The 24,812-nt window shown below is 42.7% G+C and overlaps 2 protein-coding genes across 5 annotated transcripts in view; both read right to left on the bottom strand.

The window, feature by feature from the left end:
• Nucleotides 1–334: 334 nt before the first annotated feature.
• MRPL23 (mitochondrial ribosomal protein L23) lies at nt 335–11,834 on the bottom strand. Its single transcript, XM_064452516.1, has 5 exons — nt 11,702–11,834; nt 11,463–11,585; nt 10,532–10,614; nt 8,566–8,639; nt 335–692 (listed from the first exon to the last, which is right to left on the bottom strand). Exons 1-5 carry the CDS (start codon nt 11,725–11,727, stop codon nt 528–530), a joined length of 471 nt encoding a protein of 156 aa, XP_064308586.1. The 5' UTR covers nt 11,728–11,834; the 3' UTR covers nt 335–527.
• Nucleotides 11,835–13,312: 1,478 nt separating this feature from the next.
• Nucleotides 13,313–24,812, bottom strand: part of TNNT3 (troponin T3, fast skeletal type) — a 31,604-nt gene continuing 20,104 nt past the window's right edge. For 3 of the 4 annotated variants that reach the window (XM_064452513.1, XM_064452514.1, XM_064452515.1), the window contains 9 exons: nt 23,096–23,114; nt 22,314–22,359; nt 21,364–21,480; nt 20,937–21,014; nt 20,567–20,680; nt 20,256–20,365; nt 19,306–19,396; nt 18,580–18,620; nt 13,313–13,712 (listed from right to left, as the gene is read on the bottom strand). In XM_064452513.1, the coding sequence (XP_064308583.1) occupies nt 13,664–13,712; nt 18,580–18,620; nt 19,306–19,396; nt 20,256–20,365; nt 20,567–20,680; nt 20,937–21,014; nt 21,364–21,480; nt 22,314–22,359; nt 23,096–23,114 (665 nt within the window). In that variant the 3' untranslated portion in view covers nt 13,313–13,663. Of the gene's footprint in view, nt 13,713–16,225; nt 16,267–18,579; nt 18,621–19,305; nt 19,397–20,255; nt 20,366–20,566; nt 20,681–20,936; nt 21,015–21,363; nt 21,481–22,313; nt 22,360–23,095; nt 23,115–24,812 lie in introns of all 4 variants that reach the window. The other variant, XM_064452512.1, reaches the window with a different exon arrangement.

Here is a 24,812-nt window from a genome sequence, read left to right as displayed (position 1 = left end):
CGCACATCTCCAGGAAAGGGGGGGGGGGGGGAGGGGCTGCTCTGCAAGCAAGGCAATTCACAGGATAGTAGGACACCATAACTGACAATAAGGGAACCCTACACCCTGAGCCTGTAGTCTTGTTATCTACACCTTCATGTCCACCTCTGACTGACCTATCTTGACTTTTCCACATTCTATTCAATGCAAACTGCACTTATCCCAGGAAATGAAATGCCTCCTACCTCTACTCAAAACAACCCATAGAAGCAGGAAGAAGGTAAGCACAATGACACTCTCACGGTCATAAACAAGCATTTCCACATTTTAGAAAGAGTCCACAGGAAAGACCTGATGCAGTCAGATTTATTTTACCTTTTTATTTCTTTAGGGCCATTTTGTTCTAGTCATGCACAAACAGCCAGGAAAAAAGACATGCTAGCAAGGGCTGCTCAAGAATAAACATTCAGTCATTACAAAAAGGGAAGAGTGCAAGTTCTGCTGATCAAAATCCCTCTGAGCCTAAGAAAGGCAGCTGGCTTGTTGCATCAAAATCCAAACCAGTCGGGGACTCCACCTCGTTTGGGGTCACCTTTCTGCCTCTGCTTCTCTCTCTCCATGTATTTATTCTTGAAGTCATCAAAAGAGCGAGTTTCAGTGTCTTGTTCTTTCTCTGGGAATAGGTTGGGAAACTGAAAGGTTTGTCCTTGGCCCTAAAGAGAAAACAAATGGTCAGAGAGACATTCCAGCCTTTCTGCAGTAGCTATGATGCATATACTTACAATGAAAGACCACCCTGAAGTTTCAGCTAGTGCAAAATGGCACCTCTTACCTCCCCAAGATCTCTTTCCACCCCCACCCCAAAATATACATATATCCCTCCCCCCACCAAAAAAGCTAACTTTCAGCCTCTCCTCTTTTGTGTGCTAATTAAGACACCAACTTTTTTTTTTTTTTTTTTACAGATTAATGGTCAGGAGATGGACACCTCTTCAAAGACTTTGAACCAGCTCAGAGATGTTGTATGAGTCATACAGTAAAAGCAAGATGAGGAAAATAAGTGATTTTGTTGAAGTAACATCACTGGGGAAATACGTGGTAGAGTAGACATTCATTATTTTAACACTCAGGATATGGGTAGTGGTTATAGTTGTTTAGATCTCACCTAAGTACAAGAGAGAACAGTTCTAGCGGCTGTTACTGTAGGGCATAATGTGGGAATACGGAGTAACAGATATTAGCGGTCTCTTATCAACAGGAATAAAGACTATAGTGTAAAACAATTACAGTGGGAACAATCTAATACATCACTGACGAGATTAAAGTGATTACATCTGCATCAGTCATTCTGCCTAACAGACAAGTCATTTTAGTGAAACATCATCATCAGATCTATGTCTCCCACTTGGAAAATAAATATTTGCTTGGTCTCTGGTTTTTATCTAACAGCAGGAAAACATTATTCTGTGGAAATGTTCTATCCCATTAATATTATCTACTTACTTTTTAGTGGTTTGCACTGAGCACAACTTCATTAAACTCAACAATATCAGCCCTTCCATATGGGACTTTGCATAATAAAACTCATAACTGATAGCTCAACAACTCTAAAATTACTCTCTGAAATACTTACAAACCTTACCGTACATTAACTTCTTTGACAGAATACCACATACAGAAGTCTCATCAAAAGCATTTAATTGCTTCAGATGAAGACAGGTTTGGGTTTTGGTAGGGTTTTTTTGTTTGGGGTTTTTTTTTGGGGGGTGGGGTTGGGGTTCGTGTTTCAGATTAGACACTCTTTACATTTGTGCACTAAATACAATCAATCAGGAGGCCCATTTATGAAATGGTTCCACAAAGGACATGAAAGGAACCTTCCACAACACAGCTACCTATACTCCATTTCAGGATCAAAAACGTGACATAATTAAAAAAAAAAAAAAAACAACCTTCACCATGCCCCCGACCCAGCTGAATACATGCTATGTTTCATTTAGCCATATACACTCAACCTGGTAATTTACAGGTGTGAAAGAATTTAAACCTTATGCATACACTTTGGAAAAAAAAAACATGACTTATCCCAGTTGATCTTATCCAGACTAGAATCTAGGAATTATCAACTCATACCCAGCAATGCTCTGGTTGTTTTTGTAGTGCATACTTCTTGGGGGTTTCCTAAGAGCCTGACCATACTACAAAAACAACAAGGGAGCTGCTGTGTACGTTGCTCTGTCCTCGATTCTAGCCTGGATAAGATCAGCTGGAACAAATCAAGGTTTTCCTTTTCACAGTGTATACTCTGGGGTTTCAACTCTTTTGTACCTTCAAATTACCAACAGGTATGCTTATAATAGCTGTCCTATGACAACTAAAGCATAGTTCCATTTCAAGGCACAGAAACTGGCCTTATCAATGTCCTTGAGCAATTCCAAAGCTGTAGCCTACTGAAACTCTTCCTGTAGTAGGATCAGCAGCAAGCACCCTTGAGACCAAGCACTGCCCATGATTTTAGCACACTGAAGCATTTGGGAAAGAATTGGTTTACATTACAAAAAAAATTACTGTGTTTTAACTGCACTGCAGGCAGGTCACTCAGCCCCGTGGTACCTATAGAACAGACGGGGCCAATTCTAAGGACTCGTCTGCCCTAGAGAGGAAGCCATTTTAGTTAAACAAGCAAGAAAACAATTCAGGCTAACATGGTAGGCATACCACCTACACTGAAAATTTGAGAACTATTTATATTGGTAACAGTGTAGTAAGGGACTGTTCTTGTTATGCAGCACTTCCATTCTGGTATGATTCCAGCACCAATGCACTTCCCTTATTGGAGAATGAAGGAAAGCTGTCCCTAAAGCATACTAACAACATGCATGGTAATTCACTAAGCATTGCAAAACAGTTTCTATTTTAAAAAGAGGAGGAGAAAAAACCAAAAAAGATATGCACAGAGGCTGTAGCAAAACCAGACAAACCTTTCAGCTTTTTAATCAAGGTGCTCATGGTTCCCATTTCAAAGCTGGTAAAAGACAAATATTGAGCTGAAAATGTCAATCTGTATCTGGAGTACTTTAATAAATCAAAATCAGCACAGACAAGCTGGCTTTTTCCAGCTCTTGTTTTGTGAAGAAATTCTGATTTTGGCTGGCAGCCAGACACGATCCAAAACAGCCACGACATTACACCCTGAGAACTGAAGGTTGATAAATCTTAAGTAACAATACTATCCAGTAAGACTGCACTGTAAGACTCTGAAGTGATGAAAGCTGTATGAAAAATAGCTGTTGTGCATGCTCAGTAGCTAGTTTTCAGAAGAAGCCTCTATCTTAGGCATTTCAATATTTCAGAAATACCAAAAGGCATCAACTTACATAAAGGATTATGAATCTGTCCAGGCATATTTACATTCAGTGCATCTTCCACATGATGCCAGAGGCTACTGAGGTTCAAGATCATATGCCACCTTCTCAAAAAAAGGCCTACCAAAGGAATGGAGGGATAGTCACTCCTTTATGCAGTACAACGTCTTCTTACACCTTTTCTTTGTAAAAGTTTTCCCTGCTATATAGCAACCATTTGACAAGCATATGATAAACGCATCCTCAGAATTAAATCCTAACTGAAATAAAGCAAACTACTAAATTTCTACCAAGTTCAACAGCCTGCAAACTGCTAGAACATGACATGCTGGCATAATCAACCAGAAAGCAAAATTTTGGCTTATTCCTAAACCTTGCATTTGTTCACTGTTTTACCTTTTGCAAGCCACTTAACCAAGGTCATCCTTATAATTACTGAATTATTAAAATTCACATAAGCCTCTAAAAAGGTTAGGACATAGCCCTGCTTTAGAACTTCTGCCAGCATAATTACCTCAATTAGAAGGACAAAGAAAGAGGGAGAAAAGAACACCTTCCCACCTGACACAGCTGTACCAAAAGAAAATCCTGTAAAAAAGACAGAGACTGGCAAAAAAAAAAATCATTTTGCTCAGATAATTTAGTCTGTCTTGGAGCTGGATGCTGCACTGCCAGCAAAAGAACTTTTTCACCAATATGAGGTGATACACTGATACTCTGGAGTTTGTCAGAATAAGCTCTACCACCACAGGCTCTTACATCTAAGTGAGACCTTATAATGTTAAAAAAAAAAAAAAACAACAACAAAAAAAACACACAAACAAAACAAGGCAGGCAGTATTGAAACACCTAAAAAATAAAGGCAACATGATGATTTTATGCATTGCTATTCTTAATTTAGGGTCTTCCCAGAGACCTCCCTTTTTCCTACAAATTCTAAGACTATGGACAAGTGAGATGTGTGGCCCAGTGTTTAGATTACAGAAACGGGAGCCATTAAACTTCTATTCCTGCGCAACTCTAATCCTTGCTTCATCATTACCCAAATGTAAAACTGATTTATATGCAAGGTCTTATGAGGATTCATTTGTTAAATGCTAACATCCTTCAAGATAAAAAGTGACCTAAACATCAAACATGTGTTTTCCCCTTAGATCTCAAGCCTTTTTCCGTCAGAAAGGCTGAAAACACACCTTTTTCTCTGAGTCTGTATAAGGAGTTATCACATTGAGTGGTACAAATTGCCTCCATTCATTTTAATGAGAGGTTAAGTGACCATAATTAGACCTATGAAGTCAAGTGTTTGCCTTCCCACTGCTGAGCCTCATGTCAGAAAATTGCTGGAAGGATTATCCGGCACAAACTCACTTATACTTCTCTGACCTTTGTGTCCCTTGAAAAGTTTAGGAATGGAAGGTCAGCACAGATATAATTATGTAGGAATGACGCAGCAAACACTGATCATGTAAACAACTGTGAGATCTTCTGATTATTTAGATAACTGAAGCACTTACTACTGTCCTTCAGAATTAGGAGAAAAGTGATGTTTATACTATCATTAACTAAAAAAAAGTTGGACTCCCAACAGCACGGGATTCAGTCCAGCAGTAGCAGCAAATGCAGCTAAGTTTAATAATCCAGTGCATTTGAACAATTCTCCTACTATTGCAGCGGTAACATCCGATGTTAAAACATATGGCAAAACAGCACAGAAAGAGACTTCAAAAATCCACACAGCATACAGAGCATCCAAGATTCCTCTGAATTCACTACATGTCAAAAGCAAACTGCTGTCACATCTGATGTGCAAACGGGTTAATTACTATGAATGTACCAGACACTCTAAACAGGGTTTGAGGAGAAAGCATTTGCAAAAATGTTCCCACTAGTGCCATCATTCATGCAGCTAAATAGGTGTTAGTCCTCATGTTGACAAGGTCAAACTCCTTTTTACAGCCATCATCATTAGATTTCTCAAAACAGGTTTAATTAAAAATAGGTCTGGATTCCAGAGGCTTGTCTACAGTTGTGCTCCCACGGGTGCTAACACCTGTTAAGTTAAACCAGTGAGAATACTGAAGGAGGAGGAGGGGATGTTGTTGGTTTTTTTAATTTCCCTGATGTCGATGCAATTGTAAAGCTTCCCAATGTCTTTTCCTCTTTTTTTTTTTTTTAATAACATTAGGATTATTATAACTGTTTTGGAGCAAGAAGAAAGGTTGCTGTATTACATTCATTTTATCTGCTCTGCAAAGATATATAGTTTTGGTTTTAATTTAAAAAATTAAAGTGTTTTAAAAGGTAGCATTTGATACCCAGGGTCCTAAGTCTCTAAGTTAAACCCTTCTCACCACGTTCCAAAAGGGGGAAAAAAGGCAGACAGGCTCTGGAATGGCAAGATATTGTTGATCCACAGCCTTCTATGATTTGAGGTATTTTTTTAGTGTGAAAATATTATGCTTGGACAGATCATGTATTTGTCCAGTTACAGCCTGAGAATAAAGTAAACAGCTCTGAATCTCCAAGAAATAGTATTTGGAAAAGAAAGGACAAGAATTCTTACATGTGGAACAGCTGGGGCATTAATCTGACACCTAAGGGTATGCCGACTATAACTTCATACAGCTCCCACCTTTGAGACACTTGCAGTAAGTTAATGGATATTTACGTTGCACTGGGACACATAAAGTGATGTTTTATGAAGCAGGGAAGGGAACCTGTCATGAGAATATATTCAGTTTCATTCAGGTAAACCACACCACAGCCGCTACCAAGTCATGCTGGAAAGAGCAATACTTCCACCTAGTGGGCAATACAAAGATCAACCCAAGACCTTCCAAAAACACATCCTTACTTTTCCAGTTTTAACTTGAAACTGGATTAATGAAAGAAAACACAGCTGGTAAAAATGGTGGGAAAGCCCAGCTACTCTGACTCACGACAGATGCAAACTAATTCTCATTAAAATAAGGATTTTACAGTGGTTACCAAAGACTTTCCTAAATTAGGCAGTTATTAAGAATGGACTGCATGGAGCCTGTTATGGCCTGAATCACACCATGAATGAGAATGAAGGCAAACCCTTCAGTTTCAAAAATGACACTGGGTTTATGGCCTCACCCAATGTTCAAAGCTGGTGTGAACACAGAACTGGGAGCTCATTGTCTGAGACACCAGAGCTAGTGATGAAAAGCAAAGAACAAAAGGAAAAAAAAAAAAAAAAAAGGACAAACCTAAATGTTAAAGGGATTAACAGACACCAGCAACAATAGATAAAGAGAGAGTAAAGAGACTAGGAATAAGGTGAGGGGAAAGGATCAAGCTGACAAGAGTTCAGTAAATGGTCAGGATTCCCTCACTTGGGATGATATACGACACCAAAAGGTGGTCCTCTGACCCTGTTCATGAGTCTGACAGAAAACATGGAATTCTTTAAAAACTTATGATGATACTATAGTATAGGGCAACACAGTAAGGGACACTTGCAGTCTCATGTACCAAGAGCAGTCCTCAGCCATGCTATCACAGGCCTCTGTGCGGGCTGATTTGCCCAGCAGACACAGTGAGAGGTTGATGGAATGACCAGAGTTACTGCCTCTAGTACCAAGCTAATTTGGGTAATTCTCCTCTCCACCGTGGAGCTGCTCTTAAGGTAATGGCAACTATTCTAGGTTCAGAGATTTGATGTCAAATAAATGCACAAAGGCACTGCCTTAAATGAGTGGCTTGCTCCACAGAACAGCAGCCTTTTGCTTCCCACTCCTTCCCTGAGTATCTATAGGTTGCAAACTACCTCAACTCAGGAAAAAAAAAAAACAAACAAACAAACAAAAGAAACAAGACTGCATTAAACACAGTGAAATAAAATTTGAGAACTGACCACAGTTCGCTAAAGATCCAGGTCTGCTTCATCTTGGGAAATTAGTCTAAAAACAAGGAAGCCACTAGCAAGAGGCTGTGACAATGGAAAGTGCTTGCTATTACCTGCTAAGGAACAACACTCAGAGAAAGCAACTTGTAAGATACAACACACTCCTGGGATTCAATTCCTCAGCTGTGTTCTTAATGAATTGCTCATACCTGATCTCTTGCAGACAAAACCTAGCACATATAATACAGGAGGAAGAATTTGCCCACCAAAGCAGAGACTTCCTTGGAAAAGGAATGTGGTTTTAGTCATCTTAATGTAAAGTCCTCATGGAGATGAGGTTGCCTTTAACCTTAGCACAGTAAATCAAGGTTAGCCCTCATCTAAATACAACCCTGTTACTTTCCATTAACATTGTATTTTATATTGTTCTTTCAAAGGTAAGAACTGTCTAGAAAAAACATACTCTCCTCACTTTTCTTTCCACTCCCCTTCCCAGAATGGGCTTCTAAGCACACTTAAACTTTGAAAATTGAAGAAAATAATCAGATTTCCCATTGTCTATGCCTCTTTAGTTTGACCCCAAGACCATATGAAGTCTTATGCAGTCTTTAAGGTCACAGTGTTCCCCACACTGAATCCTTGTCCTAGGATGGAGTAACACTGAGGTTGTGTTGCCAACAGCAATTTTGAGCTTATGGTTTTACAACCATAAATAGCATTCCTTTAATGTAATTTTGGTATGTGAAGGGGTTTTCTATCACTGGTTGCATTTCTTTTTTACATAGCAACAGGTAAGCCCAAAAGAAGTCTAAACTATAATATGTTCCTGTTATGAAAGAAATTCATAACATCATGAAGCTCCTTTTCCACTGGGCAACCAATATACATTTCAGAACCCAGTTTAGCCACAAAGTGTGCTTGTTAGACATGACTAAAAGCTCTCCAAGGAATATGCCTTAGTCTTCTCTGAAATCCAAAAAGCTTTAATAATAAGTTCCCTATCCTTACAATATATTCTTTCACTTACTGGACATGTCAGCAATCAACCACACAAGTCACGAACTTTCCAGCACACAGAGTACAGGGTCAACATGAAACCCGCTGGCAAAGCAGCACTATATGACATCAGACCATAACTTACTTACAGACCTCAGGCAAACACAGGACTTGAAAACTAACCACTTGTTTGAATTTGATTTTTAGACTAAGTCATTTAAATATCTTTATCTATTCTGGAATGTATTGAAGAAAATGTCATTCAGCCAACCGGAGAATTCACTGAACATTACTTCCAGCTTAGCTGGTTAACAGTCCCTTCCTCTTTCCCCACAAGCATCCATGTCAACTCACCAGCTGTACGTAGGCAACCTTGTAATCTGGCTTCTTCACTCTCTGATTCTTGTGATTCCTCTTGTTGTTTGCACCTGCAGAAATTAAGAGAGTCCCACCTTTTACTTCTTCTCAAGACTTCCAAGTTCACCAAAGCAAGGCCAAGCTGAAGGGGGGACGTGATTTATTGTTAAGATGAATACTCCTTCTTCAGTACCAACACAGTATCACAATTAATACAGTAATTACAGGCTAAATTGCATAATTACTATATTACACAATTACTACTTAAACTGGTAGGCACTACTCTCCTCATTTACAAGTAGGGAACCGAGGCATCCCTGGGCTCAGGCCTCTGACAGCCATTATGCCTTCATATCACACACAAAGTTTCCAAAGAAGCAAGGAGGTAAGTCTCCTGAGTAGGGAGCCAGAGTGACAAACTGTCCTCCCAACATCAACAGCTTCAGGAAGATAAGGAGAAAGCAACCACTAAACAGCTTCAAACTTGTCAATTTTTACTACCCAGCTAATGAGCTGGATCTAGTGTTTACACACCAGGAAATTACACTCCACAATAAAAACAAAAAAATGCAGAAGGTTGAGATGCTGTAAGTATGCCGGTCACAGCTGAGTGAGAAGTTAAAATTATTTCCTGCATGTTAGTCAGACATTAAAGCTCTCTAATTATTAGACATTCTAACCCCCTTTCTTCTTTTATCCCTGAATACATACATTCTACCATGACTTCCCCTAGCAGTGGGGGACAAAATGGTTATAAGGACAAGCATGAATATTCTTCAGTGCTGTTTGGAATTTTCTGTGTTTTGTATGCAAGACTTCAATTCTATTTTTCACATAAACATATTACAGATTATCTATTTTTTCTTCTTTTATACGTTCCAAGTTTTACAACCTCATTTTGAAGCTTTTTCTTTCATTCTCCATTTTTTCACTATTACAGCTTTTTTCCTATTGCTTTTTATAAAATCATCCCTATTCTTACTATTATAAACACATCTATCAATTCCTTTGCTAGAGTCACTGCATGAAAAAATTAAAACCCAGCCATCAAAGATGTCCTACCCAACAAGTCGCTCGCCATTTGATAAATGCACTGGCTAGTGATCAAAAAGGTAAATAACATGAAACTTTTATTCCTGACTCTGCACTGCGTCCGAACTGCAGTCAGAGAAGCTCTGGGGAAGGAAGCATTCATATATAAATGTGACCTTACATAAATTTAGCTTATTTCAGTTAGAGGTGGGTCCCTCTGCTCCAAGTCATGAGTTCAGCAAAAAAAACTAGAAACACTTTTTCTTTTCTCTTGGGTTGGTTCTCTGTTGGTGGGTTTATTTTTCTAGGGTTGGCACAGGGGAGAAACACCGTGAGTGGAAACATACAAGCTTGTAGCAGAAATGTGGTAATGACAGGTCATAAAAATTTGAAAGTTTGTCAAGATGTTTTTCTGACATTATCTACTGGTCTAATAGAGTATCTTTCTTTGCTCTACAAACTTTGCCTTTTGATAGACCATACACCTCCTCTGTGTGCATGCCAGGTAGTCTCAACTCATGCATTTTTTTAAAAAAAAGGCTATGGCTGAAATTAAGTTTAATTACTAATTTTATTAAAACACATGAAGCAGTTCCTTCTGAAATGAGACACCCACTGGTCTTCAAGGAGAAATGGTACTTACGAAAGCATATAGCACAAGCTGGGTAACTGTCAAGATGATAAGTCTTTTTAAATTCAGATTTTACTTTTTAAAACTAAACTTATGTCATAATCTAATCAAAGAATTCAAATATGATGTGGTGCATACTCATTTGAAGGGACAAATAAACAACTAAGCTGACAGACGTCACCAGCTAAGCACCTGGAACCAAAGTTTATTGAAATCTAATAGAGCTTTTGAGAGGAAAAGTCCATCCTGGCTGCACAGGGATGCCGTATTCATTCCTTTGGATAACTCAGCTGCACTTACCATACTGAATCCTGGTCCTCACAGCAGCTACCGGCACATTGTATATTTTCTCAAGGTAATTCTTGATATCCACTTTTGTCATTCTAGGCAATGCAAAAACATTTTGGGGAAAGAAAGAAGGTAAAGTATAAATATTTAAATAAAGTAAAACAAAGTATTTCTAGACTGGTTGCTGGAATAAATACATCTCCTTTTAACCAAGGTAACTTTACTGCACAAAAGTATAAACTCAGCATAGATCACATACTGCTACAGCAATTCATTATCCATAAATTGTAACAATGACAAATATTTAATCCTCCATAGCCTCAACAGTCAAAACCCCAGATATATTCTGTATTCAGCAAGTATGGGTAGGTTTTCTCACTGCCCAAGCTGAGAATCCTTTCTAATCTCCTGAATAACATTTTCTGATCTTTTCCAGACCTGCCATAGGCTTGTGGGCTTTCATGTGTGCAACCAGATCGGTCAGGATGAGAGAGTCTTGACAAATATCTGGACATCACCTTGTTTCCTCCAGATCATTTTCATAAGCACTTCTTTCTTCCTAAACCTGTCCCTGGGAAGGCTGAGCCTCACTAACGCTCAAAAAGAGAAGCCAAACAAAGCTCGTATTTAAATTAGTGCCTTCGGAGTGCTCTAGAAGGTCTCCCTGATGCAGAAGCCCCATCTCCCAACCCAAAGGGCGCTATCTGGCACCTCGCCTTCCCACCCCTTAGCGAACCAGACAAGCTGCAGCCCAGGTGACAAGAGGCAGTGTGCCGGGACGCCTGGCACTGGGCGGGGAGAAGAGCTGTGGTGCAGCAGAAGCGGTGGGGCCCCCTCCCGGGCGGCGCCGAGCCCTTGCCCGGGCGGGGCGAGCCTAGACCCATGACGGCTCCCGCCGCGGGGCCTACGCCGTGCCCCGTTCCCCCGCCGGCCCTGCACTCACTCCATGGAGACGCGGAACTGGACGGTGTCCTCGGGCTGCGGCACGCCGGGCCGCACAGCCAGCATGAAGAAGTTGGGCCGGAAGATCCGCAGCTGCGGGCCGCCCCGCTGGAACAGCGGGTACCTGCGGGGAGACAACACCACTGATCGACCGGCCGGCACCCCCCGCCACCACCCCGAGCCGAGCCGAGCCGAGCCCGCCCGGCTGCCCCCCGCCGCGGCCCGGCCTGCCCTGCTCACACGGCCTTCCTGGCGCCCGCCGCCATAACCGAGGCCCGGCCCGGAAGCGGCGCTGGGCGAGAGCGGCTCCCGGCGGGGCGGTGGCGACAGCTCCCGCCTCCTGCTGGAGTGGAGGAGCGCGGCGGAGCCGGGGGGTGGGTGTGAGAAGGGGCGGTGGAGCAGACGGGGGGGGGGCCTGACCCCCTCACCCAGCGGCCCCGTCAACCACAGCACGCGTCGGGGCCCACCTGGGGACACACACAGGGTCTTGAGGCAGGGAAGAGTTCCCCAGAGGAGCCACAAAGCGGGGTGGGGGAGGAGGAGGCACCTGCAAAAGGGCGTCTCAGCGGGAATTTTCAGTCTTGGCTGCATTTCACACAGTGGTTTCCTCATGGTTACAGGAGGGAGGTGGTTCTCCTTATCTGCTCTGCTCAGACCCCAGGAGGGGTGCTGGGCCCAGCTTGGGGGTCCCCAGTACAAGACAGCCATGGGCCTGTTTGGGTCCAGAGAAGGGCCACGAAAACAGTGGGAGGGCTGGGACACCTCCCGTGTGAGGACAGGCTGAGAGAGCTGGGGTTGTTCAGCCTGGAGAAGGCTCTGGGTAGACCTTATTGCAGCCTTTCAATATATGAAAGGGGTTTATAAGCAAGCCAGAGACTTTTTACAAGGCCTGTTGTGACAGGACAAGGGGCAACAGCATTAAACTGAAAGAGGGTGGGTTTTGATTGGACATAAGGAAGAAACTTCTTACGATGAGGGTGGTGGGACACTGGGTCAGGTTTCCCAGAGAAACTGTGGATGGTCCATCACACTGGAAGTGCTCAAGATGTGGTTGGATGGGACTTTGAGCAACCTGATCTGGTGAAAGATGCCCCTGCCCACGGCAGGGGGCTTGGGCTAGACCATCTTCGAACGTCCCTTCCCGCTGAAACCACTCTAATGAATCTATGATGCCACAGCATGGTTTAAGAGAGACAGACTGTGATTGTAGGTGGCAGAAACAGCCCAAAGTTTAGAAACAGGGGAGAACCACCATCCCTAGTGGCCTTCCCTCCAACAGGGCATTTGGGCATTTCAAGGGTTGGCAAAGACAACAAGCCCTACAGAATAGCTCATGTCCCAAATTTAGTAACAGCCATTTGTGTTTTGACATCTACACTGAATTCAGCAAGTAATTCACACTCACTATTGGGCTTTAATATTATATGTAGGTTAATGGCCTCAATAAACATTTTAATTTAATATTTGAACGAAACATTCTCTATAGTGTACTATGGCTTGTCTGCATTTAAAAAATACTGTGTGCCGAAAACTACCACTTCTACGGATTTGTTCCTTTATTCCCGATTCTTTGATTCCCTTCCCGTAATCACTCAAACTTTTAAGTCAGTTTCAACGACATTTGGCATCAAGATTATGAGCTCCTCCAGAAGAGTCTGCTTTTGATATCTGCCTGTATGGTGGTTGTAAAACAGCCCTCAGATCCTGGGTGTTTGTTGGTCATACTGAGCCTTGTTCCTAGGCACAGAGCTGAATCAAATGATAGAAATAAAGATTTGGACCAACTCCCGAATTCTTGCAAAATGGGATGCCATTAAATAACGTATGAAACACCATTCCAGAGACCTGTCATTGGAGTAGGTACTGGTCATGCTTTATTTACAAAATCCAGAGATTTGTACACAGCAATCTACAGGACAGCGTAGGGCTGGTATAAGGAGGATAAAGGACATGCTCAGCAAGAATTGAAGATGCCAGCAAGGAGTCATCTCAGTTTCACAGGGAACCTGCTTCCTTTTGACTGAGGAAGCCACCAGACCCCTCCAGGAAGGGAAAGAAGAAAAGCAGCAGCAATAGCCAACCCAGGCTGATGTTGCGATTTTTGTTATCATTGAGGCTTGGGAACACAGGTGATTGGTGAAGGAAATAAGAGGAGACCAGCAGGGATTCGGCATGCCACTAAGGGCCATACTGCCTGCTTCTTTACTTCCAGCGCCCACCAACCTTGCCCTTGGCTCCTGCCTTCTTGCTGCTACAATACAAAAGGAACGAAAAACGTGTCAGTGTGATGGAAACGGTGGAGCTTTGTGACCACTGCACATTCCTGACTCTCTGATTAGGATCGAGCTGCTTTCAATTCTCACATGCTGGTACACCTGCCATAGCGCACACCCTGAGAAAAATATTTTTGATGTTGTGGAAGGAGATTCCTCCTTAGGCTCTTAGTGAAAGGCCAGGATGTGCATGCCAGAAAAAGGTGTACCCTTCCAGATTCCTGCATTATCAGGACAGAAGTCCAGGTGGTCTCAAAACTAAACAACAGGCCTATCCAGCCACAGACTTGATGTTTTCTGAATTCAAGTCTGCTATGATCTGGATTTTAGGGTTTAGAGCTGTTTCTGGAGAAAATTTCCTCATTATCAGGGAGGTCAAATTCCCCAGATGCTCCAGACATCTAGTAGTGGAGGCAAAAAGCTCAGCAATAGTTTAAATACAACTAAGAATTGCTTTGCTCTAGCAAAGGCAGAGTGGCTTATGCCTTATATCATGAGAGCAAGAGCCTCCAAAACAGTCCAAACAACTTTTTTTAGGCTTCACCTCATATCAGTATCCTCATCTTGCTGGTGGTATGTGTGGGGAGCAGTCCAGCTACACTCCCCACACAAAGCACCTGAGGCTAATTCTCTCCAAATAGTATCTTCTTGCACACAGAAGGGCAATCCTACATGCAAGCCACTTACCTTCTGACTGAGAAGCAGGCATGCCTGGAGTCAGAGAGGGGCCAGGCATGAAGTTAGTCAGGTTAGATTCTGCACTGGCTCCCATAGGCAGCACCTTGGCTTTTGGAGCTCAGCACACCACCAGACCTTCCAATCTCACACACATGATGATGAGGCAGCTTCTTGAACCAAAGCATATGCAAACTGGGCAGCTCTTTGACATGGTAGAGCATGGGGTTGGGGGCCAAGCACAAGGTGGTGAGGCCTTGCTATCAACAGAGGCGCCTTCAGAACCACTCATTCCTCCAGGGAATAGAAGAAAATGTGGATCACACATCTAGGGAGAATTTTGTGGTGCTGCCCCAGGGATTGGTTCAAGAGCACTAGCCATAGTTATGAAAGGATGTAGCACAGTGACACAGATGTACACGCCGTGGATACTTTACCTTTTTACCAAGTTAGACTTGGTCTATTTGAAAAATTGACCTTTTATATGAGAAAGTGCAGAGCATTTTCTGCTTGTCTTAAATTCATGTCAGCGTCCCTTTTGCCAGCCTTTCTGCAGGTTCAAAACCTAGTATAGGAACTGCGTAGCTCCTTAAACGAAGACAGAGTCCTTTTATCTCCATAAGCGCCTGTGATGTTTGATCTTATGCCTAATATTTAGAGTGTGCTTAAGGAGACTTAATAAAGTCTGAAGCAAAAGGATCACTTGATCCTTGTGTAACACATTAGCAGACATTACTTTGGAATGATACAGTCTAGTGTGGATAGAAATTTAAGTACACAGAAATCTTACGAGCTGTGGGCTTCTCAGTGCAACCTTTTCAAATGACACCCTGAGAGAATACCATGCCTATTGGGGGAACAAGCATGCAGTAATGGTACTCTGTGTTGTGGGTGGTGTGATAGTGCCCCTCAGAAGAACGGCAACACCCAGACAAACCGTGGCATCCTTCTGCAGCTGCACATTCTGCTGAGGTTTATCAGCCTACAGCTCTGTACAGAAAATACCATGGGAAGGTCAAGCCTTATGTTTGGCATCTACAGACAACTGAGCCTCCAGTTTTGCATTCATCTGATAAGGCGGGGTGGCCTGGGGAAGTGGGAAGGCAGTATCTGGTCACTGCTGTCGTCCAAAGATGACACCAAAGGCCACCACTTCATTCCTACTATGACTTTGCTAAGAAGATACAGAAGCACAGTGAAGACCAAATCCCGCCACTGCAGAGCTCTCCTCCCTTGCTTCCCTGCAGTTTCTTCTCTGTGTCTGTTAATTTTCTACATGCCCTAGCCCCCAGGCTTTGTCAAGCCCTGGACTCTCGTCAGTTCACTGTAACACATAGAATAGTTAAACATATAAGACAACTCAAAAAATCTAATGAAATAGAAGTCTTGTGGGGAAGGAAAGTGGGAGAGAAATAATGAGTAAAAAGAACTCACAACAGTAATCCCATGATGTTAGTCTTGTTACATGCCATTCCTTATCATCTTAGCAACCACTTGTTTACCTTTTGTAAACAAGGGTTGTATTCCCTCAAGTATTCAAAGCACCTCAGTCAGGTGTTTGAAAACCCCAGCAATAAGCAGATGGAGATTTTGCAGACATGATGTGAAGAAACATGATTTTTTTCTTGTTAGCTGTTACGTTCACTTCAGTTTCCCCTTCATTTTCTCAATGTGAGGCAGGATGGGAGTTGCCCTTCCATCTCTAGCCTCATTTCATTGCAACAAGAAAATGTCGGTGCTGAGGCTGAAGCAACTACATTGAACACTGAGAAGATATCCCCAAGCCAGGAGCTAGGAAGGGGATATAGGTACTTACTGCTTCTGAGCCTGATCAATCCGGTTCCTGAAGGTGATAATCTGCAAACAACATACATGACCAGGGTTTTCAGAAATAAAGAAACCTTGTTCCCTCACAAAGAGGGGAGTTTTACCTGCTGAAGTGCTGGATGCAGGTGCCTATGGTAGGGATTTATACTTCCTTTGAAATAAAAGCTCACCCTTGCTTGAAGGAGAGAAATGTTGCTCCTTGGCAATAAATCTGCAAGCTAATTTCATATGTCAAGGGAAAGAAGAGCTAGAATTTTATAACCCTTATTAGAAGGGTTCTTATGTATACAAAATAATCTCCTATGAACTCACATGTCAAACTGCAGGCAAGTGAACCAGAATGAACATCACCCTGGCCAGTTGGAAAGCTCTTGCATGGCCCCATCCACCTGTATGTGTCAACCTCACCTTCTCACTCTTCCCCTGCTCCTACACATTCAGAAGTGTATAAGCTCAAAGAGCTTTGATGGACTTTGGATGGGGACCTCAAGAATGGAAGATGGATCACACATTCTGCTGGAGTATCTTTGTTGATTGGGAGAGCAGGAGGTGAGGAGCTTGCAGCAGTCACCACCTTCCCAGCCACTCATCTAATAAGAGAAGACAACTTTTAAAGGGGCTGAAGAAGAATATGTTCAAGAAGAGCTTGAGCAACCACAAAGGAAAAGGCTGGAATTGGTGCTCTGAACACCTTCCCAAGCTCTGTTGATGACTGCAAGTCACTGAAGAGTCTGTCCTACAAGACAGAAGGTCTCTCTGTTTAGCCATAGGTAAACTGCATATTTCAACCTGATGCATGGGAAAGCAAACACCTACCTTGCACAGGATGAGCACCTTATGACCTGACTTAGCACCTCAGTCCTGGTCTATAGCCTTGGACTCACTACTGAAATCCTGGGACTTTTCCAGCTTAGATACTGGGAAAGCCCACAGGAACTAGGGTGTGATAGAGAACCCTCTTTTGCCCCTTCACCTTCTCATTTGTAACCAAGTCAAGGTTCTACATCTAGTTTTCCTGGGACGGAAAAATGCGCCTGCCAAGAGGTATGCTTTGCTTCTGCTTTTGGTGTAGTTCGAGGTTCTCCATTGGCTCTGCAGGTCCAAGAACTGATGACCCAACATTTGTATATTTAAAGTGGCACTTGGCATTCCCCACATACGAAAGAAGAAAAAAATGTCATGCATTCAGATTGGCCCAACAACCGGTATTTCCTGGCTTGTGTCTTTCCATGGCAGACAGAAACAAAATAAGAGACTGAAACATTAGCAGGAACAGGACAACACAAGGAAGGAAAGATCAGCAGATCAGCTGCTTTTGTACTTACTCATGGAAGATTCAATATCTGCAAAAGGAGTCTATATTATTTTTTGCAACTGTTTTCCCCAAGTGTGGAGGAGAACCAGCTGTCTTCAGTTTGACCCAAGGACTTAACACTTACCTTCACTGGTAACCTTGTGATAATGACTATAACACTCACTCTCCAATGAAGCACCAAAGAGCAACAGACACTAGAGCTAAAGAACAGCTCCACTCCTGTGTGTCCCAGTTCCTTCCTTTGTCTCTGCCTTGCATCCTTGCTTGCATTGCCTTCATTCCCTTTGCTGTTTTCATTTACATTTTTCCTCATTTTTTTCCTATCATTTTCCCTTTTTCCTTCCACTTTTCTTCTCCCATCTCAGCTGTGCATTTTCCTTCTATTTTGTTCATTGTTTGTACTTTCTCTCCTTGCTTTTCAGCAGCAGCCATCCATCTCTCTGTTTATGCAGAGGTTTCATTACCATAGCATGTATGTCTCCCCTGGCACTGCCGTAATTCCTGTTGTCCCACACCCATTTGGCCTGTTGTCCTTAAGCTAGCCCACTCCAATATTTTGGATCTGGATAAGCATGTGGCCACAAGGTGGAGAATCTTTCCAAACCCCATACCATTATTTTCTGTGAATTCCAAGCTATTACACACGGATCCCTAAGCTTCTGTGTGTATCCCAGGTGGATCAGGGTGACTCACCCACGCACATAATACCAGAGGTTTGGATAAGGAATTATTTTAGAGATGGTCTGAGAGGGCTGCATGCTCTGTTCTTTAGCCATATCCTTGTTAGACCCTGACTCTTTTGCTAAGAAAGAATGTCTTCTCCCTCTTTTCTGCTTCATCTCTTTTCAAAGAATGGAAGGGGAGAGAAAAAGGAAGTGAGAGACACAAGATCCAGTTTTCTCTTTTCTCTCTGCACTTGGAGCCAAGTGCCAGTTTCTGTCTGGCACCTGGCCTCTGACCATGCTGCAGGCTCATGCATTTGGTAGCCTTTGCTGCTGCTGTTACACAGGCAAGTTCATTGTACTTACAACTTGGAAAGCTCCTGCAGCCTGCAACGCATTGTTAAAATCTAAGAGAGATTGAGATAGTTACATTGGTGTTGCTCATTCTTTGTCAGTGTGTGACTGTGTGATTGGGAATTAAAAGGAGAGTGAGACAGAGTGAGATCCAGTAGGATTTCTCAGCCACTGAAACCTGATGTAGGTGAGTGCAGACCTGTCCTATGACTGTGAAGGAAACACGTCCACTTTCTGTTACCATATGACACTTTAGTCAGATGCTCCTGTCTAGAGACAGGTTTTGGTGACTCCAGAGAGCTCAGTGCACTGGGAATTTGTCTGGGATGGGAATAAAATTTACAACATTCGAGTGTGAAATCAAAGATGGGTTTAAAAATATTACTCTGCAATGGAGATGAGCGAATTGAGTTACTGATTTTTCAGGCCACAGTTACCTATAGATAAACAGGAATGAAAGAGGTGTTTGGGCAGAGGGTAGAGCATCCATTTTCTGTTGGGATTGCCTTTCCACAGGGCACTGAAAACCTTGAGAATGGTCTATCCAATTTCAGCCTACAATGTGAAATCCAGACAAGTATGTATGTTAGGGGAATACAGTTCCAAGTTTGCTGCTTAAATATTGCAGAAGGGTATTGAAGACCCAAATGATGTCACCATGTGGCTTTTGCCAGAGGAGTCACAGAGATCTTTATATTTTGGACCTAGTGCCATTAGCAAAATGGCTTCTCAACTCACCTCATATTTTTTCCTCTTGATCTGCTCTGTAAAATCATACTTTTCAGTCTCCAGGTGGTATAACCAGTCCCACAGTTCCTTAGCCTTGTCCCTGTGTGTTTACAGGGAAAGGAAGAAGGGAGAAACACATCACATCATATATTTTATACCATTTTCACATGACTAGTAATGAGGCTTTTTACATTTTATTTAATGCAGCTTACACATCTTCCTGCAAACCCTTTCCATCCTCTGAAATATTTTTTTCAAGGTCACACTTTTCTCACTTTCTCACCTGAGAACCCTTTAGACTTGCACTCTTGCATGTGTCATAGACTAACATATTTCCTACAGATTTAATTTTCCCCCTAGCTCTTCATGAAAGAAAAAGAGTCTAGGGTAATCAGACAACAAGGAAGGAGGACTCTGAAGACCACTCAGATGAGCAGAGCAGCTGCCATTGCAGTCTCATCTGTTTCAGAGCTGAGGTGAGCCAACCTCATCTTTCAATCATGTGTAAATTCCAATGTGTGGAGTCCAGACTATCATCTGATGATGGCTCTGCACCAGAACACTCAGATCCCAAGCCTCTCCAGCCTCTGTGGAGACCTTTACTCATACCTTAGCAGCTTAGCTCACCTCTGGGAATGCTACAGATACTAATCTGTAGGTATGTTCAACTAATCTCTGAGCTGGGTTTAAAGTCTATAGCCAGTCCTGTAAATGACTAATCCTAGTTAGCAGGAGAGGCTAATGGAGCTATGCCAGGAACATGACTAGATGGCTACCAAACCATTTCAACAACTCCCCACATCCCCATTTCCCCTCCATTCTCCAGATCAAGGAAAGGCAAAACTTACACTGTCCCTGATGAATTTCAAGGAGAGGCCTCTCCTCTACCTCAGTCTTTCACTAGAGAAGACTCCAGGACAGTAAGACCAAGTATCAGTAAGTTAGGATAAGCATGTTACCTCAGCTTGTCTTCATTAAGGTGGTCGATGTTCAAGGGCTTGCGCCTCTCTGCCAGGACCTTCTTCTTCGTCTCTCTAGCTGTTTGCTTCTTCCCTCTCTTCTGATCAGCCTATTTTCAGAACAATTAATGTCAGACTGCAGACATTCAGGCTGAATGAAATTATTTCAGTGACAGAGCATGTAAGGCAAGCTGCTAGGGATCCAGAAGAAGGAAAGGAGACCTGTTTTCTCAACATGTAATAAAGACTTTTCCCAGTTAAACCCTTGGTTTAACGCTTCTGTATTTCTTCCACCAATCCATGCTTTTTACCTTAGCCAGATAGCTGCTGTATGTGGCACCCATGGAGGACAGAGCCTTCTTTTTCTTGAGATCATCCTCAGCTTTTCTCTTGGCATCTTCTTCCTCTCTCCGTGCCTTTTCCTCCTGTGGAGTGTGACACACAGAAGCAAGTTACTCTAGGGGAGACTCACAGCTTCCCCAGCAGCAAGTGTCACTGCAGGGAATATAATCAGATAAGTGTGTTCATGAGAATTGGCAACTGCTGTTTCCTGCCCTTGATTTAACAGGGTGATAATTTCTTCTCTGGTCTGAGACAGGCAGAACCTGTAGTTTTATTCTATCTCTGGAGATCTCCTTGCATTTAATGCTGAGACAAGGAGAGAGATGCAAAGACACTTACTGCAAGCCTTGCCTGACGCTCCTTCTCCTTCTCAGCCCGGATTCTCTGTTGCTCTGCTCTTTCAGCTCTGCGCTTCTCCTGCAAGAAGCAGTGGCAGAGTCATTGAGTCATCGAGTCATCATTGTGGCTTCATCTACCTCTAGTATTATGCCCCACCACTGAGACCTTTGGTTCATAGAGAGTGAGCCACCTACTCCCTTGCCAGAACATGCAGAAGGGTCTCATGTGCAATTCCCAGGTGTAAAACAAGAGGCTGAGAGAGGGGACAGATGTGGGAAGAAGCCTTTTGGTGGTGACTTGAGCAGTTACTTCTGTATATGGCAATACAGCTTTCTGCCAAGCTCTGACAGTGGACTAATGGATTCAACTTCACATCTATAGAGGATCTCTCAATCTAGTACAGGGAAATGGCAGTACAAGAACTCACAATCCTCTCCTTGAGGGCAACCAGCTCTTCCTCTTCCTTTCTCCTGGCTTCAAAGTGGCTGTCAATCAAGGCCTGCAGTTCAATCAGGTCTTTGTTCTGCCTTTTCTTTTGGATGTCCTAGAAGAGCAGGAAAATGCATTAAGCCAGCCCATATTGCTCTAAGAACATGCCCTGCACATTCCTAACACCCTGCCTACACAGAGAAACAAAAGCAGAAATTGTCTGCAGATACCCATGGAAATCTATGGCATTAGCTTAAATGGCTGTTGATGCAGGTCAGAGACAGTCAAGACTCATTCAGGTGACAGTCAGGAGCCCAGAACGGAACAGAATCCACATCTATTCCCTTATACCATATTTCATCCCTGACTTTGCTTAGCTGCCTCCTCTTTGCATATGCTTAGCTGCCTCCTCTTCACTTTAGAATATGAATCTTACCTAGAAAATATTCCTGCATTTTTGGGCAAAGCAGATGTTTCTGTGGAGATTTTCAACACTAGAGTTTCTTCATTTTTCTATCAACTTTCTAGGAAGGTATTTGGATCTCTGTTTATTATTAAAATTCTGTTGTCATTTTAGGTAGTGTTTCTCGGCAACAGATGAGTGTAGGCCTGCTTTATTTCAACCTGCAACTTTTAAACCATTTACAACAATGGGACAGGGGATCTGAGAGCTCCTAAAACACTTACTTTCTCCTTTCTTCATCTATTGGCTTCAAAGATTCAAGGAAAAAAATAAATACACGAATTAACATTTTAGCTTAGTCCCATTAGCAACAAATGTATCCAGAGAGCGTCAGGGTGCAGAGAGTAGCCTTTCACTGAGCAAAACATCCATACTTCTTTCTTGACTTTATCCACAGCAGTATCCAATACAGGAGGAGTTATGTGGGTTTGCACACATGTATAGCTCAGGTACAGACAGACAAACGCAGTCTCAGGAATACTTACATCAAAATCTACCTTCTCACCCTCTGGTATTTTAGGAGCAGTTAGTCTGCAATGGGTGGAAAAAAGAAAAAAAAGGATTTTCATCTGAAAAAGCAGGCAGCTTTTTAAATAACACGTCCTTACCTGTCCTGCCCTGAGGAATGATGCTGACAAGGAGAAATATTGATGGAGATACAGAGGGGTGAAAGAGCAAGTCAATGGAAACATACTCCAGAATAGCACTAAGGACCATTGTCCTTCATGGAAGGTCGTGCAGGGAAGGGAGTTACCCCTAAAAGCCCTTTTCATTCCCAAAGCTTATGGTTATTCCCTACCACACAGAAAGACGTTGGCCTGCAAGGCTGTTGGCACAGTGTTGCATGCTTCTTTCTGGGCAGCTGGCAGAGCGGGAAGGGAAGACGCTGGGGCCCAGAGCAAGAAGGTGCATAGGAAGCCTTAGTTAAGCACAACATTTGCCATCCTTCCTACTGTCAGTGATCCTGGATGGATGAGTAGTTTCCCAGCGGTGGCTTCTCACAAAGGACTTAGTGTTGAGTTGCCTATACCTTAGCGTACTGTGAGATGACTGTATCTTGGACAATTCACGAGTCCTCTGACTCTATCAGGAACTAGTCTTAAGACTTTGGCCAGTAACTACTGCTAAGGTATCCTCTGGCAGAAGCAGATATCCTGGAAAGGCATGCAGGAACAGCTGGCCTTTTGCCTAATAGACAATCTAAGGGCTTCTGCTAGATCAGGAAAATGATCCCAGGGCTTTTATACTCTCTGCGCTTCGTACTTACTTTATTCTGGGCTTCTCCTCTATATTTGGAAACATGGAGCAAAACAGGAAAGAAAGAAGAGGGAGAACAGTTAGAACAACGGACATCATGCCAGCTGCTAAAGTAAAAGGAGGGAAGGGAAATCTAATCATAGGTGAAACATCCCAGAGAAACTGGTTGAATCTCAAGTACTTCCAGAAGAAATAGACACGCTCATGTACCCCTTTTGCTAGGATTGAATCTGTTTTTACCCTTGGAACAGAATTTGGCAGAAAAGAATCAAGAGAGTGTATAAAAGTCCCAAATGTAGCATCTGGAAGGTAATGGTTTCATGTAAATGCTAGATTATTTTTCTCAAACCATCCTGACCAAAGCTCTAAGGAGGACAGCTGGGCTGGAGGGTAGAAGAAAATGTTGCCTTTTTCAGTCAGCACTTCTTTTGCTAAAGTTAACCTGAATTCACAGTCGTGTCAACGATAACTAGGTTTCACCAGTTTTGCTCAAATGCCTCATATAGAGGCCAGGAGGGGAAAAACTTCATGACATATTTTCTGTAGTTCACTGACTCTCAAGATTGCTTAGAGCACATGTCCCTGAGACACTTTGGTGCCACGGGGAAGATGGTTATTCTTCTACACTGTGTGGTGCTCCTCAAACCCAGCTTGGAAAGCCCATCCTCCCTTAAGCAAGCATCCACTCCTGCTGAGGTACATGCACAATTCCCATGGCTGTTAATGGGAATGATCTTTGCATCTCCAGGAGAGGTGTAATGCCCTGATAGGCAGGCTAAACCATCACAGACACTGTCAACTTGGGCCCTCTGGCAGTCAGAAGTGTTCCCCTACAACAAGTGCCCTTTTCTTGGCTCTCAGAAATGTGCTGTCTTACGAGTTACTTGCTTAACATTTGTGCTTGTGATCAATTTTCCTCCCTGCTATGCTTTTTAAACTTTAGTTATTAACTCCAATGTAATGCCAGTAAGTTCAGCAGTGTTATTCTCACAAACTGGATTAAATCTATGTGTTTTTTCTGGCCCAGGCTCACAGGGACCCAGGTTGACATTCATAACCACATGCTACGTTTGAACTTTCAGGGATGCTGCTGGATACTGCAGTACAAGACTCTCCCTGTGTTGGTTTGGTGGGAGGAACTGAGGTAAAAAGCTCACAGCCTATTGAATCTGGCATAAACAACCAGCTTTGTAAAGTAAAAGTAAAACCAGCCTCCCTCAGGAGTAGGTGCATAAGCCCTGCTATCCATATCATGATACAGAAAGCTATTATATTTTTTCAAATGCTTGTTTGTATACAGCTGTTTTGGGACTGATGGAGGAAATTGGGAATAGCAAATGGAACAGGGTAGGATAAAATAAAATGAAGCATTATAAGAGGAAATAAATAGAGAAAATTGATACTGGGAAGTATTTAGAGGAGACATCAGTGGCAAGGATGTTGGATAATAAAAAAGTTGAGGAAATGGGTTATTGAGATAATTAAGAGAAAAGAGGTGAGAGACCAGAAACCAACCTTTCGTTCCTCTCACACTTTCCCATACCAATTTCAGTAATGAAATTTTGGGGGGTAGACTTTTCTCATTTACTGCAAGAACGCTGCCTAGCAAAACATATCTCAGTTGAGGCCTTGTGATGCTAGAGCAATGCTAACAAAATAAACAGCATGTAATTTGAAAACTCATATAAAGGAAGCCACAAATCGCTCCTGAAGAAAAATACCATTAG

This window comes from Phalacrocorax carbo, chromosome 5 (assembly GCF_963921805.1).
Source record: "Phalacrocorax carbo chromosome 5, bPhaCar2.1, whole genome shotgun sequence".
Taxonomy (NCBI): domain Eukaryota; kingdom Metazoa; phylum Chordata; class Aves; order Suliformes; family Phalacrocoracidae; genus Phalacrocorax; species Phalacrocorax carbo.
The sequence above is the reverse complement of the archived record's forward strand: the minus strand, read 5'-3'. Positions and strand labels throughout refer to the sequence as shown.